The following is a 27,649-nucleotide window of genomic DNA, read 5'->3' on the forward strand; positions in this document are numbered from 1 at the left end:
CTTGGGCACAGAACCAAGGCAAAGGATTAGAGAGACCTTGTCAGAAAATGCTTACAGCTAACACAGAAGAGACACAAGCTGAGGGAAACAGATACGAAGCAGAAGTTAAAGTGTGAGCAGTGTGACTGCCACAGCTGTGCCAGAGGTTATTTTTTCAATTTGAATGACCAGAAAATAATAAATAATGATGGGCTACTACGCATGACAGGCAAGACGTGGAATGAAGGTGAAGGAAAAGCAAATGAAAGGGGAAGGAAAAGCAAAGTTTCAGGCTGGAAGGGATCTTAAAGAACATCTAATTCCAACTCCTTGCTGTGGGCAGGGACACCATCCACTACCCCAGGGTGCTCCAAGCCCTGTCCAACCTGGCCTTGGACATTGCCAGGGATGTGGCAGCCACAGCTACTCTGGGCACCCTGTGCTCTCCTGACATGACTGCAGGAAGGGGGGCTTTTGTGTTTTGTTTTCCCTCTGAGAGCTTGGCAGCCTAAAGATTGGACTTTGACCAAGAAAAGACTTATTCTTTCATTAATACATCATTCAGCTCACCTGGAATACAGGCAGGTAATGAGGCTTCTGTAGTTGGGTGTGATTGACACACTGGCAAGGCAAGGAGTTAATTATGATGCACATGGAGGTGTCCAGCCTCAGTCCCAGAATGGTTTGGGTTGGAAGGGACCTTAAAGTTCATCTCATTCCACCCCCCTGCCATGGCAGGGACACCTCCCACTGTGCCAGGCTGCTCCAGCCCCAGTGTCCAACCTGGCCTTGGGCACTGCCAGGGATCCAGGGGGAGATCCACAGCTGCTCTGGGCACCCTGTGCCAGGGCCTGCCCACCCTCCCAGGGAACAATTCCTGCCCAAAATCTCACCTAGCCCTGCCCTCTGGCAGTTTGAAGCCATTCCCCCTTGTCCTGTCACTCCAGGCCTTAGTAGAGTCCCTCTCCATCTTTCTTTTTGGCATCTATGTCTGAACTGAGCATCTGTTCAAAGCATCAATTTCTCAAGACTGTAATTTTTCAGCCAGCCAAACACAGATTGTTGAGGATTTCACACACCAATGTTACCTAAACAATTAGCAAATTCATTTTGCTCCATCAGAGTTAACAGAACACTTCACTGGTGTCATCAAGGGAACTCTGACTCTTCAGAACATCTTTTAAGCATATAAAAGCTTTCTTATAAGATACTTCCAGTGAGACTTAAATCTAAAACAGATCTTTAGAAACCAACTCTTTTGTAAGAATATGGAAAACAGATCTAAAGCTTCAGTAAGGTTTTTGTTTCCTCATGTGGAGTATTTCACCACTGACCACGCGTGTTTTAAAGCTGTTTATGACCCTCTGAAGCTTCAGGCTTCAGATACAACTGTGGAGAAAACATTTGCTAGAAATATTTAAAATTCCTGCCACATCTTCTTATATTCTACTTTTTTCTACAGATAGGTTTTGTATGCTGAGTACATTAAATATTATATTGGTGATTGTGCCAATATATAACAAAAAAATACTACATTGACATGTACAAAGAATATTTTTAAGTCAGTTATTTGAAAAATTAGTTCTTTTTTATATCAAAGTCCTGAGCTCCTGACTCTGTATTTCTAGGAACATCTCTCAGGATATTTTTCTAAGTTTTACAGAATTTTTGAAGTGTCAGTGAAATCATCATTCCTTGCAACAAAAAGCACACTGCTCATTTTAAAACTTGGTAGCTAGAAAACCTGCATTACAAATTTATCTTTTATATGAGCACTTCTATTGCCATAAATAGAACTATTTGCAAATAAGAGCTAAGAGCATCTAATTAATAGATATTTCTCAGAGCACCAGAACTGCTTCAGCATTAACTGAGCTTGGTGGCAGCCCATGCAATTTTAGCAGCTGAGCAGAATAATGTTCCATTTCCAGTCAGATGAAAAGTTCTTAAAGGCTATTAATGAAAATAATAGGGAAATGGAAAAACTCTGAAAATCACAATTAAAGTGTCTCAGATGGAGACATGAAAATAAACCAGCTGTTTCTTAAAATACAGAGTGGTTTTTTCACATCATGGTGAGGATGTGTGGATGGAACTGAAAATTCTCTCTCCCAGCCCTCTGCCAGAGTCAGCACCCATCACATGGAAGTAAAAAAGCCAAAATGTCCCATCCAGCAACAACAAGATTAAACAAGAGGCTGCTGATGATACATTTGGGACTGTTTCCCCCCCTTATTTTCATTATTCAGAGGGAAAGATTTGCCCTCATGAGCAAATGTTAGAAACATTTAAACAAGACCTGAATTTGACCAGTTGGGAGAACTGTGTTTCTGCTGGAAAGGGGTGTACGGTGGTTGTGTGGAGATCACAGAATTATAGAATGGTTTGGGTTGGAAGGGATCTTAAAGATCTTCTAATTCCAACCCCCTGCCATTGCAGGGACACCTCCCACTGTGCCAGGCTGCTCCAGCCCCAGTGTCCAACCTGGCCTTGGGCACTGCCAGGGATCCAGGGGCAGCCCCAGCTGCTCTGGGAATTCCATCCCAGCCCCTGCCCACCCTGCCAGGGAACAATTCCTAATTCCTAATATCCCATCCAGCCCTGCCCTTGGTCAGTTTGAAGTCATTCCCTGTGTCCTGTCCCCCCATCCCTTGTGAGAAGTCCCCCTCCAAGAGAGGCAAACCGTGTAAAACCATCTCTGTCCTTCAGAAATGTATGTTTAGAAGTTGAGGGCAGCTGAGGATTAAATGAAGCAGCAATTGGAGTGAAAAAGAAAACAGAGGAAGAGATGAAGCAGTCCAAAATGAGATGGAAGAAACCTGGTGAAGGGAAGACCATGAATGATGAAAAGCAGGCTGAAGTCTGTGATGCCAGAGAGTTCTGCTGGTGGCTGGAGCACGGGGCAGGTGTGGAATACAACAGTCAGAGAGGAAATCTGGGAAACCAGAGGTAACTGAGGCAATATTTTGCATAGCACTTCTCTGTTTGAAAATCCAAACTCTTATTGGATGTTTGGGCCTCTGTTCTCCTCTGCTTGGCCACCTTCTCACTCATTTAAACAAACCTGGTCTCTGGAACACTGGGGATTACAGTTTAATCTGACTGCCATGAAAATTCACAGTATAATGACTTTGTTTTTCTTTTCTGACAGTGTCTCTCCAATACAAAGCTGACAGCTTCAAAAAAATTGAAAACTTTGTCCTCCTTAGGACATTTCATTACTCAAAGAAGTTCCTCGACAGATTTTGTTTACCCACCTATCAGATTAGTTTGGGTTTTTTAGCAGCACTGACTGGCACTGATAATTGCTTCAGTTGTTCATGGAATACTGGGAAAATTGTTTTAAATAAAATTTAAATCAAGTTCCTCCTTCTGATAGTCCAGTTTTAGTGTCCTTATCAAGCTTAGAAATTTAATTTTCAGCATCATCCCAATCCTATTTATCTAGGATTTCCAAAGAGTTAATTCTGAGGATTTATCAAGCTTCCTTTTTAACAATGGTGGCTGCCAACTTTCATGATCTTACTGAACCTTATGTCCCTCTGAACCTAAATTCTGGAGTCAGCTAAAAACACTGTTGGTTGTCATTTTCAGTAAAATATTTGTGAATTAGAAGGCAGATAAGACAAGCAATATACATATTTTCCCCTGAAATTCCATTATTTTTAGTCATGCCATTTTGAATTCTGAATATTTTTACTGTCAGAAAATGTAACATTTTTTCTTGTCACCTTAATTCCAGTATCACATCCCACTGCCTTCTACCTCTACCTTGAGACTTTCATACAAAACTTTTTGCAACATTGTAACTCAGCTTCTTACTCAACCTTCTGAATTTCTCTTCTTTTCACTAAGGAAAGAAACATAGAATTAGGAGGGGAAAAAAACAAAGCCTTGGGGCTCACAGACCCCACTTAATGCTGACCTTTCTCAAGTAACCTAGAGCATCTTTAATTGATCCTCTGCAGTGTAATAAAAGCCTTCAAGCCCCCTACATTTCAATATTTGGAGGGAACATTTCTACAAATATATAAATAGAAATGCATTTTCTTTACTTGTGATTATATAATCACAATTTTGTGATGCAAAATTTGAATATTTTCAATTGTTTTAAAATATGACTGAAGCTTTTGGCAGTTACTACACAGCAAATACACTTCTCCAAGAGGCTAAACTGCCAGCTTTATTTCTTGCCACCTTCAGGAATAAGATTTAACCTGATGACAAGAAAACATCTGAATCCCAGCTTACAAACCAGAAACATGACCAGACAGTTTTGGATCAGGGCTTGGAAAAAAAAAAAAAAAAAAAAAAGTACTTAAACCCAATGAGTTTTGGGTCTGTATCTTGGCTTTTAAGGTGAAATTTTTAGAACTAGAGCCTTTTGCCAGTGAACACTGAAGATTTCAAATGTTCAAAATGTTCAAAAAATGTTCAAAAGTTCAAAAATTCAAGGAAGCCACCCTCAGTTGGTAAATATCACAAGATTCCCAATAAAAATGCTGAGAGCTGGCGAGAATTGCACCTTCCAAGAAGCAGATGAGATGGACAGAGGCCGAATAAAAAAAATCTACAAAAGGAAAACAGTTTTATGAAGACCCAAGCTCAGAAGAGAAACACATTTGTAACAGAATTTGGTGTGGTCTGAGTCCTAAAAGGTTACATTAAGGATGGGATGAAGGTGTGGGGAAAAAGAAGTCAATTTGAAGACAGCAAATAGGGGAGACCTTGTGGCTCTGCACAGCTCCTGCCAGGAGGGGACAGCCGGGGGGGTCGGGCTCTGCTCCCAGGGAACAGGGACAGGAGGAGAGGGAATGGCCTCAGGCTGGGCCAGGGCAGGCTCAGCTTGGCCAGCAGCAGGAATTTCCCCATGGAAAGGCTGCTCAGGCCTTGGCAGGGGCTGCCCAGGGAGCTTTGCAGTGCCCATCCCTGCAGGTGTCCCCTGGAGGTGGCACTCAGAGCTCTGGGCTGGGGACAAGGTGGGCATGGGGCACAGCTCGGATTTGGATGTTTTGGAGGTCCTGTCCAACCTCAATGATTCTGTGATTCTATCAGATTTCACATTCATGCTGATTGAAAAGGATCTGGGCACATTTGCAGAGAGAAAATTCACACAGAATGAGTTTAAAGTCAGTAACTTGCATGTACATTTCACAGATTGTGCTTTAGCTCAAAATATTTCCAACACCTATTTAATTTTTTTTTTAAGATGTTACAGTTGTCAAATCTGCAACCCACTTGCCCAACAAACAGCTTTGGAATTCGTAGCTGAACGCCTGGATCTAAAGCTTCCAGTTCTACATGAAAAAACCAAATCATCTCAGAATCATGGAATGGTTTGGGTTGGAAGGACCATCCAGTGCCACCCCTGCCATGGCAGGGACACCTTCCATTGTCCCAGGCTGCTCCAACCCCAGTGTCCAACCTGGCCTTGGGCACTGCCAGGGATCCAGGGGCAGCCACAACTGCTCTGGGCACCCTGTGCCAGGGCCTCACTGCCCTCACATTAAAAAGATTTCATTATTTTGCTAAACAAAGATCTTTCCTTGGAAAGAAAAGATTTGACCACTTTCAATTTCCTTTTTCTAGAAAGGTGGTATTGACAAGGAGGAGTTTTCTCACATCAGGTAAGTGGCACAACAATTCCTAATTGTGTGTAAGCTTCCCTCTTCAAAACCATCTGAATTCTCACTGAGCACAGACAGCAGGAACTCTCAACTCGATCAGCATCTTGAAAAACAAGATCCTTATTCAGGGCTCTAAGCAGAGATTTAACAACCTCTTAGGGACTCTCTTCTTTTAAAAATAATTCAACCTGGCCCATTAAAAAACTTTCTACTAAACTCGCCTCCTTTGGCAACAAAGCACCAGTGATTTAGTTGGCATTGTAAAGATTTACTATGCACTTTTCCTATCTTATTAGAACCAGTAATGGAATTCACTCTCTTGAATTGCTTTGGCTCTGAATGCACAGTGCTGAAGAGGATGACATCCAGAGGTTACATTCCTATCTACCTTTCATTTCAGCTTTTTAACTGGAGCAAGGAAATTTCCCTAAACCCTGTGGATTCTAAATCAAAGGAAAATGCATTTTTAATCTTGCTAGTATGAGAAACCCTAAGAATTCAACAGTAACGTTATTAAACAACTTGATGATTAAAAGAAAATTAAAAAAAGAAAATTAAAAAAAGAAAATTAAGAAATTGTCAGAAACTTGCAGATAGATTTTTTTTTTTAAACAAAACTTGTTTTTTTATATAATTTATTAGCTTTGTTGCATGTTTATAAAACAAATTGAAAATAAATCATCCAATGAATGTTGCGCAGCCCAGGACCCTCCACAGAGCTGGATTTCTTGGCTAGGACAACCCAGCCCGACCCAGAAGTTCATAGAAGTCAATGAAGAGACTCAGCACCATTGACAGGATGGAGCTGATCCCAAGCCAGGACAGGAAACTCGAAGGAAACATCAGAGCTACCCTGTTTGCTGCCTTGAATATTTGTTTAGTGTTTCGGGACTTACTGACTAAAGCTGCGTGGCAGAAACCTGGCAGCCAGAGCCTTCTGCCAAGCTGTGTTATTTTGGTTGTATCAGAACTCCTGAAATAAACCCAAAAACTCCGGCGAGACGTTGGCGTTCGTGCCGCAGCCTCCTTGAACTCAGTCCATCCAAACGCTCAGGATGAGCCCGGACTGGCAGAGCTGCTGCAGCCTTGGCTAGGAAGGCAATATTGTGCTAAGAACATGATGCGCCTGGTTCTCCTCACACTTCACATCCATCTCATACCTCTGCAGCCCAGTGGATCCACCTCTGAACGACTCCAGCTTGGAAAAAAAGAGGAAATTTCAACAGGTTTGCTTAGAGCCCAAGACAGAACTCCCAAAGGTCGAGTTTTTTTCAGTGGTCACCATGGTTTACTGCCTCTCATTTAAGCACAAACTGAAGGCCTCGTCCATCAATTGACTGGACAGAAGCATCTTGGCTTCCACATCTCACCAGGGGTGCTTTACTGGCTAAAATTTTCACCCAAAAATATGCCTTTGCACCTAAAAAAACAAGTCCAAAGAGATGAGGAGGGACACAAAAAAGGAGCCTACGAGTTTGTGTCCATGAGGAGGGTTAACACAAACACTCCTGATTGTTTCTGTTGTTTATGAATCTCGACCTTCAGAAGAGCTCTGAAATGTGCTGTCTCCTAAAGATGTTCCCCGCCGATATGACACACGCTCTTGCATTGTTTCGCTGCTCACAGGCATTAATATCCCAGAGGTAACCCACCCTTCTCTTAACGGCTGGTGACAGGTCCAATGGCTGAGCAAAAATCAGTTGGAGGAAAGGGAAGTCTTGTCGGAAACGAGATTAATCTTGTAACGAGTGTTCAGCCCTGATAACCCATCTGTGCAGAGAGCTGCTTTAACTGGAGAGCAATTAACCTTCACCTGACAAGCTCTGTCCAACCGTTATAAACAACATTAAAGGCGCAGGACCCCCCTCGTTTTCCCCCCTTTACGTAGACTAAACAATCAGATTCTGAATTCCATGAAAACAGCAGAGGTAACGATGCCTCGATGACAAATCGCGGGGAAATATTTTAAAAGGTAATGCCTGCATGGAAATAATGTGAAAAATGTCTCTGGCCACCACTTTAGTGAGTTGATCTGATTAGTAAAAAGCAACAGTTTTGAGCACTTCCAAGGGAATACCTGACGCATGAGGAAAGCTGCTGTGGGTACGCCAAAGATTAACAATAATAAAAATTTATGTGAGCAGATAAGAGTTGACTAAACCACATCTGAGGAACATTACTTTCAGGACAAAGTGTGCATTTCCCCAGCACCCCTGTGAGTCCAAAGCCAAGGGGCAACTTCCTAACGCTTCTTCACCCATGGCCTTGGGAAAGCCACTTGTCATAATCAATCTCCAGCTTGCAGAACCCTCTGTAGTACCTGGGGTTTTGGGTCAGGTGCCCACAGGAGCCGCCCTCCTGTCCCACAGCCAAGAAATCTCCAAGGGATGTGTTCACCATGGTGTCTGGAAAAGCCTGTGAATGCAGCCTCAGGCTCCCAGCTTCGATAAACCCAGACAGATTTTCAGTCCCCAGATACAGAGCACAACACGAATTTAGCAACCTGAGGAGACAACTGAATGTGGGACTGCTCATCCCAGATGAAAAGGTGGGGTATAAATGAAGCCACAACAGCAAAGGACTTCTCAATTCTGCAGGGAAAGGCCAAAATACCCATCTCAGTCACAGTGGCAGAAACCTGGAATGACTCCAGCGGAATCACTGGCAGAACAACACAGAAATTTTGGGCTGAACTCCTGAATAACTTGAGTGAAAGCCTGGCCCCAGTCAAGTCATAGTGTTGACTTCATTTTGGCCAATTTCACTCCAGGTTTCATAAAGCCTAATTCATCCTGTTCATGTGCCTGAAACAAGCTACCCTGAAGTTACAATTAGCAATGGAGGTTTTCTGTCTTTATTTCCTTTCCCTTAGCTCTGAGTTTCTCTTTTCCTTAGCAGAGGTTAAAACACACATTTTAGTCATGGTTTTAATTTCCCAGCACAGTGAGGCAAAACTTCTGGTTCAGTCATTTTGGATGAATATGTAGAGCACAGTGGATTGATTGCAAAAAATGGCCATGAACCTTCAAGATCTCCAGAACATGCTCTGAACTATTTGTTGGAGAAATCCACCTCAACTGCTACTGAAATGTAGCAGAGATGTACAGAAATGAGCAAAGGATTCAGGCAACACGGAGTTTGAGGGAGGATTATTTTTCATCTGACAGAATGACAGTGGATTTTGAAGCATCCTGATTCCCAATTATTATAAAATGCAGGGGCGCTTTTCCTACCACTGCAGAGAAAAACACTGATATTTCATAGTCCAGGATAACAGCATTAGTTTGAAATTTATTACAGCAACAGATGCATTGTACCGGGGCTTGAGTGTTTAAATAGCATCAGGTAGAGCATTACCTTTAGATGAAACAAGAAGGACTTAGATCTTTTCAGTGAATTAGATATTAACAGATAGGAAGTTCCTATTGAAAGCATTTCCTGTATTGGTAGTCCCTGATTTTGGCAGCTTATCTGGGTAGGAAATGAAGGCAGGAAGTATCTGTCTACAGACCCTTTATCATCAAGGTAATTGCTGTGGCAGCATTTTGCTGTTTATCAAGGTAATAAACAGAGAGTCTAAAAAAAGATGTTTTCCAGCTCTGAAGAATGAGGCTTAAAAAAACCTCCTGCAGTTATGCAAAACCTTCCACGCAGAATTAACGTGCTGCTCCTTGCTGTAAAGAGGGATTTGTCAAACAAAGCATTTCCAGTCTCCTGGGGTTTTTTTTCTCCACTTGTGGCACCGTGTCTTTGTCTGCCCCCATCTCACCCCTGTTAAATCTGGCAGGTAGCTTTAAAGAGTCCTGGCACTTCCCGAAAATAGGGATCCACCCCTTCCTGCAGGTATTTGCATAAAGCCAGTCCCTGTCATCTGTTGGCAGCACACACCTTTGACTAAGCAAGTCAGCTCCTCTCTCAGGGTGACAAGGTCACGCCAGCCTGGTGACACCACTTCCCACCCAGGGCTGGAGATGCACACTGCAAATAAACAGCGTTGCAAGGGGAACACATCACATCCTAGGCATTCCTTTCACCCAATATTCCCAAAAGACCATTTCCCTTGTCCACTCTGAGTCCCTCAGCCTAGCCCTTAAAAAAAAGTTCCCTGTTACTCACCATTCTTTTTTAACTTTTAATGTTCAATGACATTCTTGTGACAAATAATTGGCAGTTCATTCACTTTACTTTGAAGCGAATTGGATAATGATAATTACCAGAAGAGGTAATTTGCTGGTTCATACACAGCAGTTATTAAAATCCATAGTGAATTTTATTTATTATCCCTAATATTCCTTTCCTGAAAGAAATGTCCAATCTTTCTCTGTGCATAGTAAAAATTGCTAACCCTGCGCCTGAAGATGCATTTCAAGGAGAAAGGTAATATTTGCAAGCCAAATCTCACCAGATTTCCTAAAACTTCTCCCTCTGTTCATCGTTATAAAATATTTACAGGATTATACAGTCCTTCTAAGGGAGCAGGAATAAACTGAGGGACACAGCACTCTCCAACCTCAGCCAGGCTTGGTTAAAACATTTAAAATAATCCCTCCAACCCCAAAGACACATCCATTCTTCAAGGAAAGGACTGATGCCTTTTTCACAGAAGTGCTTCAAAGTTTTCCTATTTTTGTTGATCTTTTCAATGCAAAACTTTCTCTGTAATACACAAATATATATCATATATATATGTATATCAAGAACAGCAGGGTGGCTGTATAATTATCTATGCAAAGAAATTAATTTTTCAAAGATGGATCTGATAAAAATCCCACTGCAGTCAATGAATTAGTTACCCTGACAAGGTTTGGCACTGTGATATTTTCTACTGCATCACCCTTACCTTGCTAAAATTCATAACACAAGCGATACAAAATAAAATTTTCTTTTTTCTTCCCTGATTTTCTAAGTAATTCTCTTGGCTTGATTTAGAAACTTGCATTACAAAGGCTACTTCTTCCTGAGTAAACAGCATTATACATTCTTATTGAATTATAAAGCGTCTCTTGGAAAATAAATATCTTTTTTTTTTGGCATTCATATTTTGCAAAACTGCTTCTGTGTTTATCTTTCAGCAAGTCATTCTCTAAGAGCACTTGTTTCTTTGAACATTATTTCTGAAAGGCCTTTTGTAACATGGGGAACTTGCTGAAAAACATTTTCTTAAGGGATAATGTAGTTCTTGTTCAGGAAAAACAAACAAACCAACAAACTCAGACAGTCAAACATATGCATTTTCCAGCTGTTGTTCCTTGCCTGGGGACTTAATTCTAGAAAGCAAAAGCCTTACATTTCACTTGGTTTTGGCATAGGAAGACACAAACCAAATTGAGTTAAATGACTGCTGATTAAAAGCAAAAGAAAACAACACAAAAATCCCCCCAGAATAACTTCTGTTCATTTCTGCCTTGAAATTGCACGTTTGTATTTGAGTCAGAGATACTGCTTTACCTGGAAATGATTATAGCTCTGATTCTACTGCCTTTATTGGGATAAAACCTTCATGAAATTGGTGGAAGTTTGGAGAAAGGAGTGGAGGATCAGGGTAAGTGCTTTAAGGCTCTGCTGCTGCCTCTGGTTCACCAGAGCGCTCAGGTGTGTGATCACCAAATTTAAATGTTTAAATGTGCAACATCACCAAAGGCAAGGGAAGGATTTACAGCCTTTGATAAAGTTAACAAAGTTAAATATGTCAAAAAGTTAAACAAGTTAAATATGCCATTGGATCAGCTGCTAAATGAGATGAGGAAAAAAAAAAAGATAATAATCTTTATAATTGTTTCTAATGCAAGAAACAAATGTACAAATTACTGTGTCAGCTCTGCTGGACTCAGTGCAGATGCAATCCTCCAAACAAAGCCTTAAACATTTCCATATGCCAAGAACAGATTTATTTCTTAACTGTCTCCAGCTTTCAGAAGCATTTGAGTGACTACTTGGAGTTTCTGAAAGAAAGTGAGAGAAAAGTAATGCTATAGAGACAAGCACGGAATAAGATTCCTCAAAAAAAAATTAATCTTGCCTCCTATATTCTGCTTTAATCAGTGCATCCACACCCTCAAGCCTCAGAAACCACAAAGATTCTCCTGTCCTTTATCAAACACACAGACTTTTTCTCCCTGAAATCACAGATTCCATGTGAACATCACTTCAGAAAATAATCATGATGAGTGGTTGTGAGCATATTTAGGTGTAAGTTAAAGAAATAGCCACATGTATAACCAATAAATCATTATAAAGTCAACTTATTGAAGAGTATTTCTAAGAATAAGCACAATGGCACTGGCAGGCAAAGAGAGAAACAGAGCAAGGCTTGAACATGGCAAGGAATTGGAATTCTAGTTGTACTTTTCTATTTAATGGGAAAAAACACCAAAATGACCTCCAGGTTAACTGTTTTTACTGCACCTCAAGGTAATTCTTAAATAATTTTTTGCTCCATTCTATTAAAAATAAAAGGCAAAACACAAACAAAGGCTGATGCCTAAATCAGGTATGTTCCAAAACTGTATTTACAGTAATTAGTGTGACTAATAAATATAAATAATTGCATTTATTTGATAATGTTCAGTGCTCTGCACTGCTGTGCCACCGCAGAGCTGTCAGACACCACCTGAGCCAGAGGGGAACCTGTCAGCACTGAAATCTTCACTCTAAGGAGACTTTTTCCACTTGAAAAACCACATTTCATCCTTCAAAATGCCAGAAAAACATAACAGAGAGATCAGCTGAGTGTGCACCAGGTGCTGGAATATGAAATATCAACCCAAAATCCTGGCTGGGCAGGCACCTTCTTGCACCACCTTCCTCTCCACAGCTTCTTGCACTGACCTCTCCCCATCCAAGGGAGAGATCCCTGGCCTGGGCAAGGATGGTCCAGTGGGGAAGTCAGGATTAATATTATTTATCCATGCCAGAGCTTGGGGGAAAGGTGCTGCTGCCTCATCCTCCTCCTCCTCCTCCTCTTCAGCACAAACCTCCCAGCACGGCGCGTTCCCCTTCCCGGGGAAAAAGGAACAGGGGGCAGCAGGAGGAGTGCACGGGGTGAGGAGAGAGTGATCCCCTGGGAAAACCCTGCTCAGGACATCAAACCCAGCACCCAAAAACTGACAGCACCCAAAAACTGACAGCAGGGTTTGCCTGCCCTGAGCCCAGTGAGCCCCAGTGCGAGCAGCCGAGTTCCTGCCGAGCCCCAGCGTCCCACGGGTCCTGCTGCAGGGTGGTGAGAGGCAAAGGATCAATCACACACCCTGCCTGGAAGGTCACCTGTGCACGGGTGAAGGTTCCGAGAAGTCTCTGCCCCGTTGTGAACAAATACAGACCCATTCACATCCTAATTCTGAAATTCAGTGATTCCACAGCTTCCCTAAAGAAGGCAGTGAATTCCCAGATAAGGCTCCCCACCTTCCTCAAGCACACTGGGAGAGGTGGGCTACCCACTGCCAGCAGACAACACAAGCCATTATATTAAATATTTATATGATTAAATAAATAAATAAATAAATAAATAAATAAATAAATAAATAAATAAATAAATAAATGTGTGTGTGTGTGTGTAACAGTTTAGCAAAAGCTAAACAAGCACCTGCCTGGCCTTCAAACGGAAGGTCTTTATTTCAGAAGCCCTTCAGTTAAAAAGCTTCTTTATCCACTCCCCATAGAAGAGGAATTGAAAATCTTTGGACTGTCTCAGCCTCATGTCAGAGCACATTTCCTGCCCCTCGAGTACAAAGCACCTGTCATTCTGTCATTTCTTTCCAGTCATTTCACATTTTGCACTTGCACAAAGAAAATTTTAATTCTTGCTACAGCATGTAAGGCCTTCCCAGCAGCCTGGGCAGCAAAATCCTCAACATTTTGGGTTGTCTGGGACCTGCTGCAAGATTCACGCTCCAGATGAGGAGAGAGAATTGTACATTTTTCCATTTTGCTGAGTACATTGCATTACCAGGCTGTATAAAACAGTTCTCTAAGTGTAAGGCGGAGGTCAAATAATAACAATTAGGTATCATTTAGCAATCTTCTAGCCTATTAAAATTCATTCAATATGAAACATAAAGGAAATAAACAGCAGGAGTTACCTAAAATGCAAACGGCATCCGATCTTGTGCGTGCCATTATTTTTGAAAATAAACTTTGTATCAATATTCTGATTAATAGAAGCAAACCCATCATTAAAACCTCAGTACATAGCCCTCCTTTTAGCCAAAACTTGACTCTCTGAAACTCAAGATTTTCATTAAGTGCCTGTCATGTCCTGTGTGCTCTGAAATGCACGGCAAAACCAAAGGGAATTCAGTTTCAGGAGCTACTTAGCATTTAACAGATGCTGGCCAGCAATGCAGAGGACAGTCAGATCTATGTCTCTATTGATAGCCCCATGAAAACATCAGTGATTACAAAAACAAAAGGTTCATTCGACTTTTTAATCACACTGCCCTCGGGCACTACTGTCACATTCCCAAAACCGTAACAAAAAGCATCAAATGATCTCTAAAATGTAAACACTGGAGCAGAGTTTACTGAAAAATCCAACTGCAGCCCTACTTATCCAACAGCCAGGCTATTCCATACCCCTCATTAAATCTCTGACATAATTAGAAAAGTGCAGAAACAGACAATGCCACAAAGAAAGCAAATACCTCCGTCCTGAATCTGGTAATACCTTGATCCCAAACTTGATAGAACAACACCGCAGAGTCCTCCCTGTCAGTGCTCTTTATGTAAAATTAGTTTCACTATCACAAATCGCTTAATTACCGTTACATTCTGCAATTAATCACAGTCATTGCTCTATTGGTAATTGCTGTCCAGAGAAACAAAAACTACAGACAGATTTATTCGACTTTCTAAATGACACAGCCCCAGAAAACTCAGCAAAGCCATTCTTAAAAAAAAAAAACAAAAACCCAAAGCCAACAAACCATGCACCGAGATCAAAGTTATGCAACAAGAAGAGATTTTTATTGTCCAAAAAATTAAAACATAAAAAAGAACACGCCCGTGACATCTTCCCACCACCATTAAAATAACATCCAGAAAGGTCCCGAGTTTAAGGTTAAGAGTTTCTAGAAAAGCACATTAATTAACACCTGCATGAGAGAGAGAAACAAGAGCTGGTGCCTCTCCTTCCCATTTGTGTCCCCATCCGCAAGAGAAACATTTCAAAGTATCCAAAAGTTTAGTGCCCTTAGGAGCCCGGTTTTTCCTTCCAGTGCACACCCTCTCCCCTCATGGCAGAGCACAAACACATCCAAGTTGTCCGAGGGATACCTACAAGAAATTTCAGAAGCTCTCACAAAAGGGCTTCGCCTATGCAATCCACACCACTGAAGAGTGAATTTAAAAAACCCAATTTTTTTTCCGAGTTTGAAGTTTTTAAGCCTTGCGGATGGTTGGAGTAGGAAAAAGGAAATTTACTAGGCAGTACAAAGGAAATCTTGTTGTCCTCTATTGTGGCAGTGGGGGTGTTGCCCAATTCTAACTTATCTAGGTTGATAAAGGAAACCAAAGAACACGCCAGTGAGAAAAAAATTCCAACAAAAAAAGGTACCCCCTCCTTACCTTAATAGTGCTTGCCATAATGTGATCAAGATTATTGATCGCTAATAATTGCTAATAATAATTATTGCTTCGCTCTGACCAGAAAGAAGTTTTGATGAGGTTGTTTAGAGCGGATGAGATTGTGCTAACTCTGGGAAATGAAGTCAGCCAATGGCAGGAAGAGGTTTCTATTGGTCCTGGCCACCGCAGCTCGAAGAAACAGGATATTTGGGAGTGAAGAGATAAGAGTCCTAAAACAATGTTGTTTTTCTTGATGATATGTGACTGAATTTTTTAAAAAAAAATTTTTTTGGTTGGTTTTTTGGTGTTTTTTTAAACAAAAAAGTCAATTGCCCGTGGCCGCCTGGGCAGGTGTGATCTGATGTGCAGTAAGTGTGACAGGCCACTTCGAGGCAGGATGCAGATGTCAGATGAAATGGGCCAAATTCAGCAGTGGTTTGATGCAGGCTGTTCACTGGGGAATTGCTGATCCAGGGCCAAAGCCAGGCTGGGTAAAAATGGGTGTAACTCCAAATATGTTAATGAGGTCTGGCCCTGCTTACTCCACGTCTATATTTGTCCATGAACCTCATTCCTGCATTCCTGAGCTATTGGCACTTTCCAGCCTATCTGATTTAGCACTTTTTTTTTTTTCCTTAGAGAAGAAGCAGATAGGTTGGGGACAATAATTTCTTTTTGATGTCTCTTACTGAGGAGAGGAAGTCACAAAATGACATAAAACTTCAAAAGCAGATGCCTGAATTCCATAAACATTCTTAAATCTTCCATGTTCTTCCCTTAATTCACAACTCTATCCATGAATGGAAATGAGATGGTTTCATGGGCAGTTCCCTTCCTAGTTAGAGTGTGATGGCCATTTTTTATTCAGTGTTATATTTTTATTTGTCCTTTCGGAGCACCTGGCAGTCATGGGGCACCCCAGAATTCCCAGGTGTGCAAATAAAACACTGTCCCTGTCCCAGGCCTTTGTAAAAGAGACCAGATCTTAAAAAAAAAAAAAAAAAAAAAAAAAAAGTAAGAAAGGTAAAGTGCTTCCACAGTACCAGCCAGGGTATTCCACTCAGGATCCAGTGCTGGCACAACCTTTTCACACTTAGGAGCCTCACAGTTTTTTGTGTTTTCATAAAAGATACAATTCCTGGTGTCAGGAGATCCTGAGCTTTCAGCCTGAAGAGAAAAGCTTGAAAATACAACCCATAAAAATGAGAGGGAAAATTAGAACAAGTCAGAATTCATTCACTTTTTAAAAAACTATTTTATAAAGCTGGTCCTACTCTAACAGGTTTCTAATTTCTCATTGCTCCCTATGACAACATCCAACCATGGACAGGTTGCCTGGAAGAGAATTCCAGCTGTAGTAAGGTCCTGCCCTCTGACCAGGGATTCTGGTATGATAAAAAGAACAAGAAATAGTGAATGGCTCATTGCAGCATTATTTAGTGGAAGCAGATGACCTCACCCTCTCCCAACGCCGCCTTCTCCTGCTCCTTAGGGAAAAAAAAAGGAAATGGGAGTGTTGTTCTGTAGCTGGTGGTGACTGCTGGCATTCAACACACAGTTTTTCCACACAAAGACAGCAGAAAGTCCCAGTTCACTTTGCCCCTCCTGTCCTGACCCAAGAAAGTTAAAATGCATTTTTCCAGAGGTGCACACAGAGTCCCCTCACTCATTTGTCCTGCAGGTGCTGCTCCATCTCCCCCAAAGCAGGGCAGAGCAAAGGCTCATCCACCCTCCCCTGCTCATGGGAATGGCCCTGCCAGATCCAGGAAATTCTCATTTCCAGGTGTCCCATGGGGAGCACAGAGCTGGGAATCCCTGGATGCAGCAGTGACAAACAGAATCACCAAGGCAGGAAAGAGCTCCAAGATGGTCAAATCCAATCTTTGGGACACAGGATCAACTCCCTGCACAAGATCAGTTTGGTTTTAGAGTTCACTTCAAGGAGGTCTGGATTCTTCCACTGCAAAGATTATTTTTCGTGGCTTCAGAGCAATCTGGAGTCAGCACTGCTATAGAATATTTTATATTCTCCATTAGCTGGTTCATGTAGAAATGCAGTGTTCCACTGCTGAATGTGCTCTCACAGTCTACATCCACCAAATTACAGTGCTCCTGCAGAGTAGGTAACTTTCTTATTTTCATTATGAACAGTATGAAAAGAAAGCAATTTATAGTAATTGTATTTCATGGGGATGTTGATTTCCTCCCTTTTCATCTCCAAACAATGAGCAAGACAGCCAAAAGATTAGAACCTTTCTCTTGAAATTTCAAAGCATTGTATAATGTTTCAGTTGGGTGACTTCCACTCCAGTTAAGCCCCTGATATTTTGGTTTTTCCTCCAATATATCAAGAGGTTGCAAGTATCAGTTCCAGCTCCCCAGTGGAGAGGATCTAACAAATTCATTCACAAGCAGTTTTTAGTAATGATTCTTCTCCATCCCACCTCCATATACACAAACCTCCTCTTGGTTTACACAAGGATTTTGGAAGCATAAGGAGCACTGCTGAGCTCTATTATTATTATATAAGTTTTACAGAGCCCACAGCCCAGTAAGGATTTTGCCATTTTAAGCTGGTACACATTCTGTGCCAAAGAATCCAGTGAAGTTTATTTGACTTTCAAACTAATACCCACAGGCAGATTTCTGAGTGCTTACGCTGAGGCTGATCCAATTGTAAGCAGAGCCTCAGTACTGTGAGGCAAGGAAAATATTGGGTTATCAAATCACCATCATCCAGTTGCGAAAGAAAAAGAGTACAAACACTTCTATAATTTTTTCTCTTTTCTGATCTTTTTAAAGTTAAATAGAAAGAAAAAATGCTTTTGTTTTGTTAGGCAACTCTGTGTTATTCTCTGAAACAACAGTCTGTGAGCTTGAAAAACTTGGTCACAAACAGAATAAAAACAGGAAAAAAAATCCACACAAGTCACCTAATGCTCGCCTCTAATTTCTCTCTGAAGCTTGTCACCCTAATTTGTCCTGCCTCCTTTCAGCTGGAATATTCTCCTACCTTCAGCCTGCATCTGGAAACCACGGAGCAGTAAAATTCCCCAGCATGTGTTAACACTGAACACGTGCTTCAGTGTTTTGATCAAAGCAGGGCAGTTGCACATACTTTAGAGTTACAGCTGTGCTTAAACTCTTTCCTGAACACCCTTAAACTCTGCTTGAAGTGATTTCTACCTTTAGGACTCAAGAGTTCCCTCTTAAGAGAAGATCTTTCCAAACTGGAGATGAAGGATCCAACCTCTGCTGATCTAAGCCTGCTAAACCAACAGGGCCCTGTGTGTCTTCTCTCTCTCAGGATTTTTTCATAGAAGAGCACAGAGAGAAGAAAGAGAAAACAATTTCTATTTCTGCTCCATGTTTTCCCCATGTGGAATGTGTTTAGAGAATTGTTTCCCTGGGGTGATTGCTTGGTTGGATTCTGGTGAGGATTGTTTGGGCCTGGTGGCCAATCCAACCCACCTGTGGCTGCACTCTCAGAGAGGGTCACAAGTTGTGAGTTAGATTTGGTAGTGAGAAAAGTAGGTTTGTAGTTTTAGTATCTCCTTTAAATAGTATATGAATGTATTATAGCATAGTTATAATAAAGAAATCATTCAGCCTTCTGAACTGGAGTCAGACATCAGCATTTCTTTCCACCAGGTTCACCTGCATTTACAATAGCCCTGAACACAACCTGAAGATTTGGTTTGATCATGCAAAACAAATGATCAGACTGAGTCCTAAATGAAGAAAGTGAAATTCCAAATAGAAAAGTTGCTTTGCTTGTTGCATCCTTTCTAGGGTGTTCTAGAAATATGCTCAGTATGTGTGTACTCACCTAAACACCTAAAATGCATTTTACATGGGTTCAGCTAAGAGTGACTTGTCACACGGACATGGAGTGACAGGACACAGGGAATGGCTTCAAACTGAGAGCAGGTTTAGATGGGATGTTGGGAAGGAATTCTTCCCTGGGAGGGTGGGCAGGCCCTGGAATAGAATTCCCAGAGCAGCTGGGACTGCCCCTGGATCCCTGGCAGTGCCCAAGGCCAGGTTGGACACTGGGGCTGGGAGCAGCCTGGAACAGTGGGAGGTGTCCCTGCCATGGCAGGGAGTTGGAATTAGAAGATCTTTAAGATCCCTTCCAATCCAAACCATTCCAGGATTCCATGAAACATGAAGGAAATGCATTGCAATATTCCCTGTGTAAATGGATCTGTAATCCTTGTTGCTGTCAAGGAGGTAAAGCAAGAACTCTGCTCTGGGCTGACCAAGAGATTAGAGACACACACTTCTATGGTAATAAGGTGACCTTCATCCCTTGAACTGTACAAAAATCTTTGGGTAAATAGTTGGAAAACTGGAGACACATTCACCTTTATGGTGTGCTTGGTATGGTACATACCATGTCTGAGATGAGGGTAGTAAAAGAGAAGACAGCAGAGAAAAGAATTGAGTTTTCTTCCTCTCACCAACCTTCCAGGTAAAAAGGACACTCTCCTCTAGGTAGAACGAGGCTACAAAGCAAAAAAACTGGAGCACAATAAAAGAATTTGCACTGCAGTTTTTGGAAGCAGATTTTAAGAAGTCCAAGCAAATTACTGCTACTTCATGGCACATGAAGACACGTAAAGGTCTCTATCCTCTCAAAAAAATTCAGCATTTTGCCTAAATGCAGCTCCCAAAATCGGTTTGGCCATGCCCAGTTTGCTGTGTGAGGGTCAAGTACACTCTTACCAAGCCCTTCAGCTGGACTGATTCCCTCTAATTCCCAGTTTTCCATGGGCTCTGATGAAAATATCAGTGAATCTGCTCACAGAGGGGTAAAATCTCCCCTCACCACAAAGGAAGTTCTCACAACCAGGGTTTTAACAGTGAAACAAACATGTGCCCGGGAGAGAAAGCAATTCCAGTATGGGGCTGCAGGATCAGCAGCTCAGGGATGATGGGTTCTGTTCCCCTGACCCTGGGAATGTTGTGCCCTTGGGGTTGCTGCAGGGACCTCTTCTTCCCATGTCTGAGTGGCTTTGATGCAGCACCAGGTCTGAGGGCACAGGACAAACTCCATCCTGGAATAAATGGGATCCAGCTCTGGGATGGAGGTCAGCTCCAGGAGGAAGGCACTGTGAGTGGAGTCAGGCACTCACATTCCCCAAAATCCAAACACCACGTGGACGTCACCAGCCCATAAAGGCACATAATTAAAATAATTATCACTACCTGATCACGAGGACGACACACCTTCCATCCCACAAAAAGCATCTTCTCCTCCAGCACTGCTTCCAAGCTTTTGTGCCTCTCAATTCCCTCCCTGGAAGCACAGAGGAGGAGCAGGGAATGTCCTCATGCCTTTCCCTGTTCCTTGCCCTGTGGGCAGCCCTGTGGTCACTAGATGGTGCTCCCTGCCCCTGGAAAGGAGCATCCTCCACTGCAGGCAACGAACAGCTCTTTCCCAAGTCAGCACTGATGTCTTTCAGTAAAGAGAATATTTTAAAAAAGGATTTTTTCCTGCTGCCCTGGCACCCCCCATCACCCTGCACTCAGGGCTGGTTGTCCTTAGTGCATTCCCACTTTTGCTTCCCTTCAGCTGCTCCAAACCATGTGGACCATCAATCCCTCCATGAATTTTCCCCCATCCCCACCTTCCTTCCTCTCACAATGAATTCACTCACTGGCAGAACTGAAAACATGTGAGAGAACCTGACTTGGGGACACCTTTTTTATTTAACATTGCTTCATGAAATAACAGCAGTCAAGAACGGGTTGTTTTCCCACAGAAAAAGCTTTACAGAAAAGAAACGCTGGAAGTTTTATGAGTGAAAATCAAAGTACTTCATTTACCAACTCTTCATCTGTGCCTCAAGCTACCTAAGATTTTACCAGCCAAAATATTTTTGGTGGCTACACCGCTGCTTGTCCACCTTTTCTGGAGACCAGTTTTAGTGGCTACATGAAACAAACACCACAGATCTGGGAAATGAAGCAGAAGCTTTGTTTAGATGACACTGGAATTATTTTCAACAATCAATGCACGTCCTTCATAACAGGGAAGTGCAGACACTCATTTGCAGATAGGGAATTGAAATCCTCTCTGCCAAAGTGGGATTCACTTCATCACACTTGAAGGGTTTTAAATGCAGGTGTCAGTACTACCCTAGTTCTCCAAAATTTCTGCAATTCCCAACACAACCACCTTCATAATTTTGTTCAATCTCACCTACAACTGCTACTTGAAAAAGATGAGATGAATTGCACCTTTAAAGTATTTCTCTTCTCTTCCCTACAAAGGGAGCCTCTGCTATTCTCAGCTTTTGGATAACTCTGCTTATATGAGCTGAATCTCACCTAAATTTTCCTTCCTTTCTTCCTTAATTTCCTACCTCTGAAATATCAAGTTGTACCACTAAATGCCAAAGGGGTGCTGTGTGGATTGATTAATTAATTGATAAATTAAAGTGCACTGAAATTTTCAGCTCAAAGTTGCCACTGATATGAAAACCTTTATATTTGATGAAAACCTTTGTGAAATATGAAATATATATGAAAACCTTTATGTTTGATGCTAATTTAAAGACGGTTAAGTGACAATGATAATGCAGGACACACAAAAAAAAAAATCCCCAAAACAAGACAAAACACCAAACCAAAATACTTTAAAAAAAAAAAAAAACAACTTCTCTGCACGGAAAAAAGAAGCAACCTCTAGGGCAAAGGCCAACATTTTTCCTCACTTTCTTCCAAATGTTTTAGGTAATTTTAGCTGAACTACACAATGGTTTGAAGTGGTTATTTGTCAGTGTCCTTCAAAGTCCTCCCATCCCTGGATTGATGGCCACTTCACACAGCAAATATGTCTGGAATATTGGATTTCTACCCTGTATTAGTGAGGCTGCTCCAAGATTTTCATCAAGAATGGAACCTATTAAAGTGTCTCTCACACTCTGCTGTTTGGGACTCTCTTGATATTGTACTTCTTTGTTAGTGGCTGTGAACAAGAAACAGATGTGGGATATCAGTGTTTGAAACTCAGTGACCCCGAAAGACCAGGGCTAATCCAGATCATTCTTAAAAACTGAAATCTGCCACTCTTTGAGCACCTTGAGGTCCGTGCCCACACTCAGGGACAAGCCCATCCCCACTCCAGCAGACAGAAACAGAAACCCTCAGGACTGTGAAACACCTTTATGCTAATTGTGAATTCAGGTGTAGTTTAAATATTTGAAAAACAGCAAAAAAATGGATTTCCCATCAAGTGTTTTTCCTCAGTGTCCACTTAGACAGCTCCACCAAAGGGAAATTCTCTGTTTTGCCATAAGATTCAATGAACTCATTAGAAATTAAGCATTTGGGAAGTGTGATGTTACATCTTCTAGGAATATTCCCAAGACCAGGCTGTGTGATCCAAAAAGGATAAAATTCACACATTTCTGTAACTTTCTGATATTTCTGTCTCTTGCTAAGACCCACTAATACCATATGCCCCGTGAGGTAAAAAAATTTTTAAAAAGTTAAAAATTCACTTTTAACTAATACTGCTTAGCTACATGGTTTTATAATAGTTACAAAATTAAATTAAAATTCTGATCACATTGGATCTGTAAGGCCTGGTGTCAAATACCAACTATTCCAAACACACAAGAAATTCCACATTAAGTCCTACCTGATCTGATTTCTGTATTTTCAAACCTCAGTACGTCTAGAGAAAGACATTTCCAACAGCATATAAGAAAATGAGATTATTATCTTTAAGTACTACAGTGAAATCAAAGGACTTGGCAATGATAAATGAAAATATTTTCTCCTGGGGACTACTCATTTACTTTAATGGATAAAAACTGTGGGCATTTAGAAAAAGAACACTGAATATAGTTAATTGCCAAGTTAAATCTAACTCAGAGCTTTTACAGACCTGGGATTTGTCATCATCACCACAACCTTTTTACCCATATCTAAAGCACTTAGTAGGTCACACAGTGTTTTAATAAATAAATATAGAATAAGAATATAGTATCAAGAAATAAATACATATAAATGAAAAGAAAGACAGTGTCCTGCTTCCACCAACATGATTGGCAAAACTTCTTTTGCTCCAATGGGAGTAAAGTTTCAACCCACTGGGAATTCAACCAGGTGACACAAAATATTCCAGTTTTCTGCAAACTGGAAATTCTGAGTTTCAGAGGGCTCTAAGTTAATCGTGCTACAAGGTAAAAAGAAAGTGCTGCCCAATAACAAAAAATGAGCAGAAGTGAAAACAAGGAGGGAACCAATAATTGATAGGATTTAATGCACGATTTAAGGCTGGGGAAAGAATCCCTAAAGCCTTCTCCTACTGTGAGAGGCTTGCCAGACATGTGTGAAAAGCTTGCTACGACATGTGTGTTGAATTACCTTGGTAGCCCGTGACTTTCCCAACAACCACTCACAATTAGCTGGGATCCAGTAGAAAAGGAATTAAATTCTGTATGCAGCATGATTCCACGGAATGGGGCACTTACTCTGACAGGATCTGTGTTTTGGGCCTGGCCCTAGAAAATGCCAAATTTTTCGTGGCAGGCACCTGCATGCTGTGTCTGCATCTCTATTTTCAACTGAAAGGTGGATTTTCAAATGATCCTCTCTGGATCTGACTTTGAATCACTTGATTTCACTCACTCCAGAATTAGCCCAGAATTTCTCATACCGCAGGACAGCGACTGGTCTACAGAAGAGACTGCTTAAAACATTTGGATCTAAATTCCTACTGCATTTTCCCAAGAGGAGCAGTGGAAATCTGGACAGCATGTCCTTGAGGAAAAGTCTGTCCCAGACTGTCCCTTCAGCAAGATGTGAGAATCTTGATGGAGGGGTGATCCTCTTTTCCCCCATGAAGGTGTAACCAGCATCCTACACAATTCCCTATTAACAACCAAGACAGGAGGAAAAGCTGGGAGAATCTGGATTGTTCACCTGCACAGGAGAAGCTTTGGGCTGAGCTCAGGGTGGCCTTGCAGGGCCTGGAGGAGCCCCAGGAAAGCTGGAGAGAGACAATTTCCAGGGGATGCAGGGACAGGACACAGGGAATGGCTCCCACTGCCAGAGGGCAGGGCTGGATGGGAGATTGGGAATTGGGAATTGTTCTCTGGGAGGGTGAGCAGGGGCTGGGATGGAATTCCCAGAGCAGCTGTGGCTGCCCCTGGATCCCTGGCAGTGCCCAAGGCCAGCTTGGACACTGGGGTTGGAGCAGCCTGGGACAGTGGGAGGTGTCCCTGCCATGGCAGGGGTGGCACTGGATGGGCTTTAAGGTCCCTTCCAACCCAACCCATTTTGGTTTGTAAGTGGCCAGTAGGTTATGGTAGGAGGGCCGAAATAATGTTACTCCTGCCATCGTCATTTTATTTTTATGATCTGGCACTTAAAAAAAAAAAAAAAGAGAACAGGAAAGAAAAAGTAGAAAAAATTTCCTTAGACTTTAAAGTAACTGAGATTTATGTTTTAGTTGAGTGGTAATATTTCATAGCTTTTCAGTTCCTAGGTTCAACAAAGGACACTGCTGGTACCTGCGATGTGTCACTTGGTGACTGTAACTGCTGGATTTCTTCCTAATGATCTCATTTTGGGTTTGAAAACAACACCACAGACATGAACTCCAGTCCTGCAAAGACTCACAGCTGGCTTATCTTTACACAACGCTACGTTCTCACTGAGTTCAGTGAAGACTATATAAAATGTAAGGAACAAATTTATGGATGTGGTTTCACAGGTTTGGGGCATTATTTTTTTTTTAATTTTCACTTTTTATGATATGTTTCATTGTAGCTGTTACTAAGCCTGGTTAGGTTCCTTAACACCCCACATGTACAAATTATTGAAGCCACTGGTTTTATGTCCAGTATGAGTCAGTCACCTGTGAAATTTATCACTGCCATCAGAGCTTCAGGTGATTTAAACAGCAGGTGAAAAAAATGCAGAAAAATTTCAGAAAACCTGGACTTTCCTGCCTGATGTGGAAAACTGACCTTCCACCCTGAGCTGCTGACACTACTGATAGAGCCAGGGCAGCCCCAGGAGTTTCTCAGCAGATCAGCCTATTTTGCCAAGTAGACACAGGTATTTAGGGTGGCCAGGTGGTTTAACACCTGAACACTCACAGAGCTCCTTAGCCTCCAAGGTTCCAGACCTTCCAGGACCTCTCACCACTCTGCATCTCTTCCATCACAGCTCAGTGAAACCATATTTATTTATGGGCAATGCAGTTATTTACCAAAGAATGGTTTTGGGGACATCTGAAGACATTTGTTAGCTCAGGACAAACTTGCTAGGCCCGAAAAAAAAATAACACAGGCTTTGAAAATGCCAAGCATTCCCTCGAGTTGGTACTTTTAAGTGGTTTCCACACTTGGTTTTCAGGGTGAAAGCAAAAGAAGGAAAGAGGATGATTCTCAAAGGAAGGAAAGAGGATGATTCTCAAAGGTTTCAAGGAGGAAACCCCCAATCCTTTGCCCACAGTAGCCCAGGACATGCTCAGGCTCAGCACTGGGATCATCTGCATCCCTGAACTTCCAACACAGCAGTGCCAGGAGAAGATTCACCACTCAGTACCTCCCTCCAGAGCTCAACCTCCCCCCTGATCCTCAATTCTCCTGGGAGAAGTGGGACAGAAGGAATTGCAAACACCAGAACGACAATATGACACTTTCTCAGACGCTTTCCTGAATCAGAACCTTCAATCCCAAACTTACCCCAGGTCCTGCAGATCAGCAGCCCCAGGTCTGGGGGTCAGGGAAGCTTTGTTTGCTGTTGGAATTTCAACAGCACACGGGAATAAAGTGATGAAGGAGTGCATTTTCTCTCCAAGCTGTGTTTGTGCAGGCTTTGTTCAAGCCAAGCATGTGCAGAACCAAAGCATCTGCCAACATCACAAGTAGGATCCAAGCAAGTCCGTGGAGACACTGCCAGCCACACAGCTCTCTCCACAAGGAAAGAATTTGGAATGCCTTATTTGACACAGAACCATATAATTGCAGAGTCAAAAATGAGACTCAGTGGTTCTAATCAACTGCCAAAAACTGGGGTATTTTTTCTGGCTTGAGCTTCTAATAGGAATATAAAAAAACACAGAAAAGTTACAGCAAGGCTGATGTTACTCAGCTGTCATTCCAGAAATTGTCCTTTAAAAAAAGAACTGCAGGGGTAACAAATAAGATGATACAAGTTAGTTCAAGTAAGGTTGGTAAACATTGCTTTTTCAAGCTTCCTATACCAAACCACAGAACGCTGTGCACCATGAATATCCAAAATAATATGTGGTGATTTATGTTATTAATCTAAATACTGTACAAAAGAACTCAAAACAATTGACTCTTCAATTACAAAGATGATTTTCATGTGTTCAGCTCTTAACAAAATGTTCAGCTGCTAGAGGTGAAGGCTCATTTGGAGGGATTTTCTCCCTCAGGTTAATTTTCTTATTGAGTCAGGTGCCTTTTTTTCTACACTTTAAAAAAAATTATTAATTTATTTATCTATTTTAAGTTACTCAACCGTTTTTAGATTGGAACGCCTCCAGATTAAAATTAATTTATTAAAATTAATCCCATGCACTAAAGTACCTTATGGAAATGATACACAAAAATCCATGCTCTAATCACCGTGTTATTTCAGGCTTCAATTACATGGAGATTCCCTGGGAAGACCCTCCTTTCCCAAATATTTAGAATATCCAAGGAAGGGGATACAGAAGATACAGCAGGGTGACAAACATCTTCATGCCGTGGGTAAATCAGGCTGCATAAAACAGATTATTAGGAACGGGACTTCACTGGGGGATGGTTTTAGAGGAGAACTGCTGACCAACGATATCAAAGCAGCAGACAGAAAGTGAAGGAAACTTGTGGTTTCTTTATGACTCGGAGATGAATTCTTTCATCAGATCAACCACTTCTGAGAGCATCCGGCGTGTCTGACACACTCGGGGGACAGCCAGGGCCTATTCTAAGGCACTGCACGCAGGGGCTGACTCAGGAGAACATCTTTATTCAGGAAGGACATTTAATTTTAGATTTCACTCTAAGCAGATGCTCAAACCCCATTGCACTTGGTCTCTTAGGTTGGAAATGGGGGTGTGTGTTCTGTTTCCATCTGTCAGAGCTGGGGCAGTTCTCTGCTGTTCACTGGGCAGTTTTTTCTTTATCTCTCCCACAGCCAATCCTCCCTCCAGGAGATCTCTTCTGTCCATGGGCCATTAATTATTAATTATCTCCTGTTCATGGCCAGTGAGTGTCCCTGCATGGCTGAGAAAATTCCATCATCCCATGGGGAGATGCTGTGCCCAGGGGAGGAGCCAAGCATTCCTACCTGGATACAATCTGACCTGGGGAACACCACAGCAGCCTCTGCCCCACTGCATTCCCAGAGGAGCAGCTTTCTGCCCCACTGCATTCCCAGAGGAGCAGCTTTCTTCCCCACTGCATTCCCAGAGGGAGCCCAGGCCCATCTCCAGCAGCCTTGGA

The 27,649-nt window shown here is 42.0% G+C and overlaps 1 protein-coding gene across 4 annotated transcripts in view; it reads right to left on the reverse strand.

Annotated features, from left to right (window-relative positions):
- ERG (ETS transcription factor ERG) overlaps positions 1-27,649 on the reverse strand; it is a 139,603-nt gene that overhangs the window by 45,119 nt on the left and 66,835 nt on the right. Inside the window, exon 1 of one of the 4 annotated variants that reach the window (XM_053969921.1) lies at positions 15,168-15,242. The exons of the other annotated variants lie outside the window; for them this stretch is intronic. Within the exon in view, the coding sequence (XP_053825896.1) occupies positions 15,168-15,185 (18 nt within the window). The 5' untranslated portion in view covers positions 15,186-15,242. Of the gene's footprint in view, positions 1-15,167; positions 15,243-27,649 lie in introns of those variants that run through there. 4 annotated transcript variants of the gene reach the window in all.

Source organism: Vidua macroura, chromosome 2 (assembly GCF_024509145.1).
Source record: "Vidua macroura isolate BioBank_ID:100142 chromosome 2, ASM2450914v1, whole genome shotgun sequence".
In the NCBI taxonomy this organism is placed as follows: Eukaryota; Metazoa; Chordata; class Aves; order Passeriformes; family Viduidae; genus Vidua; species Vidua macroura.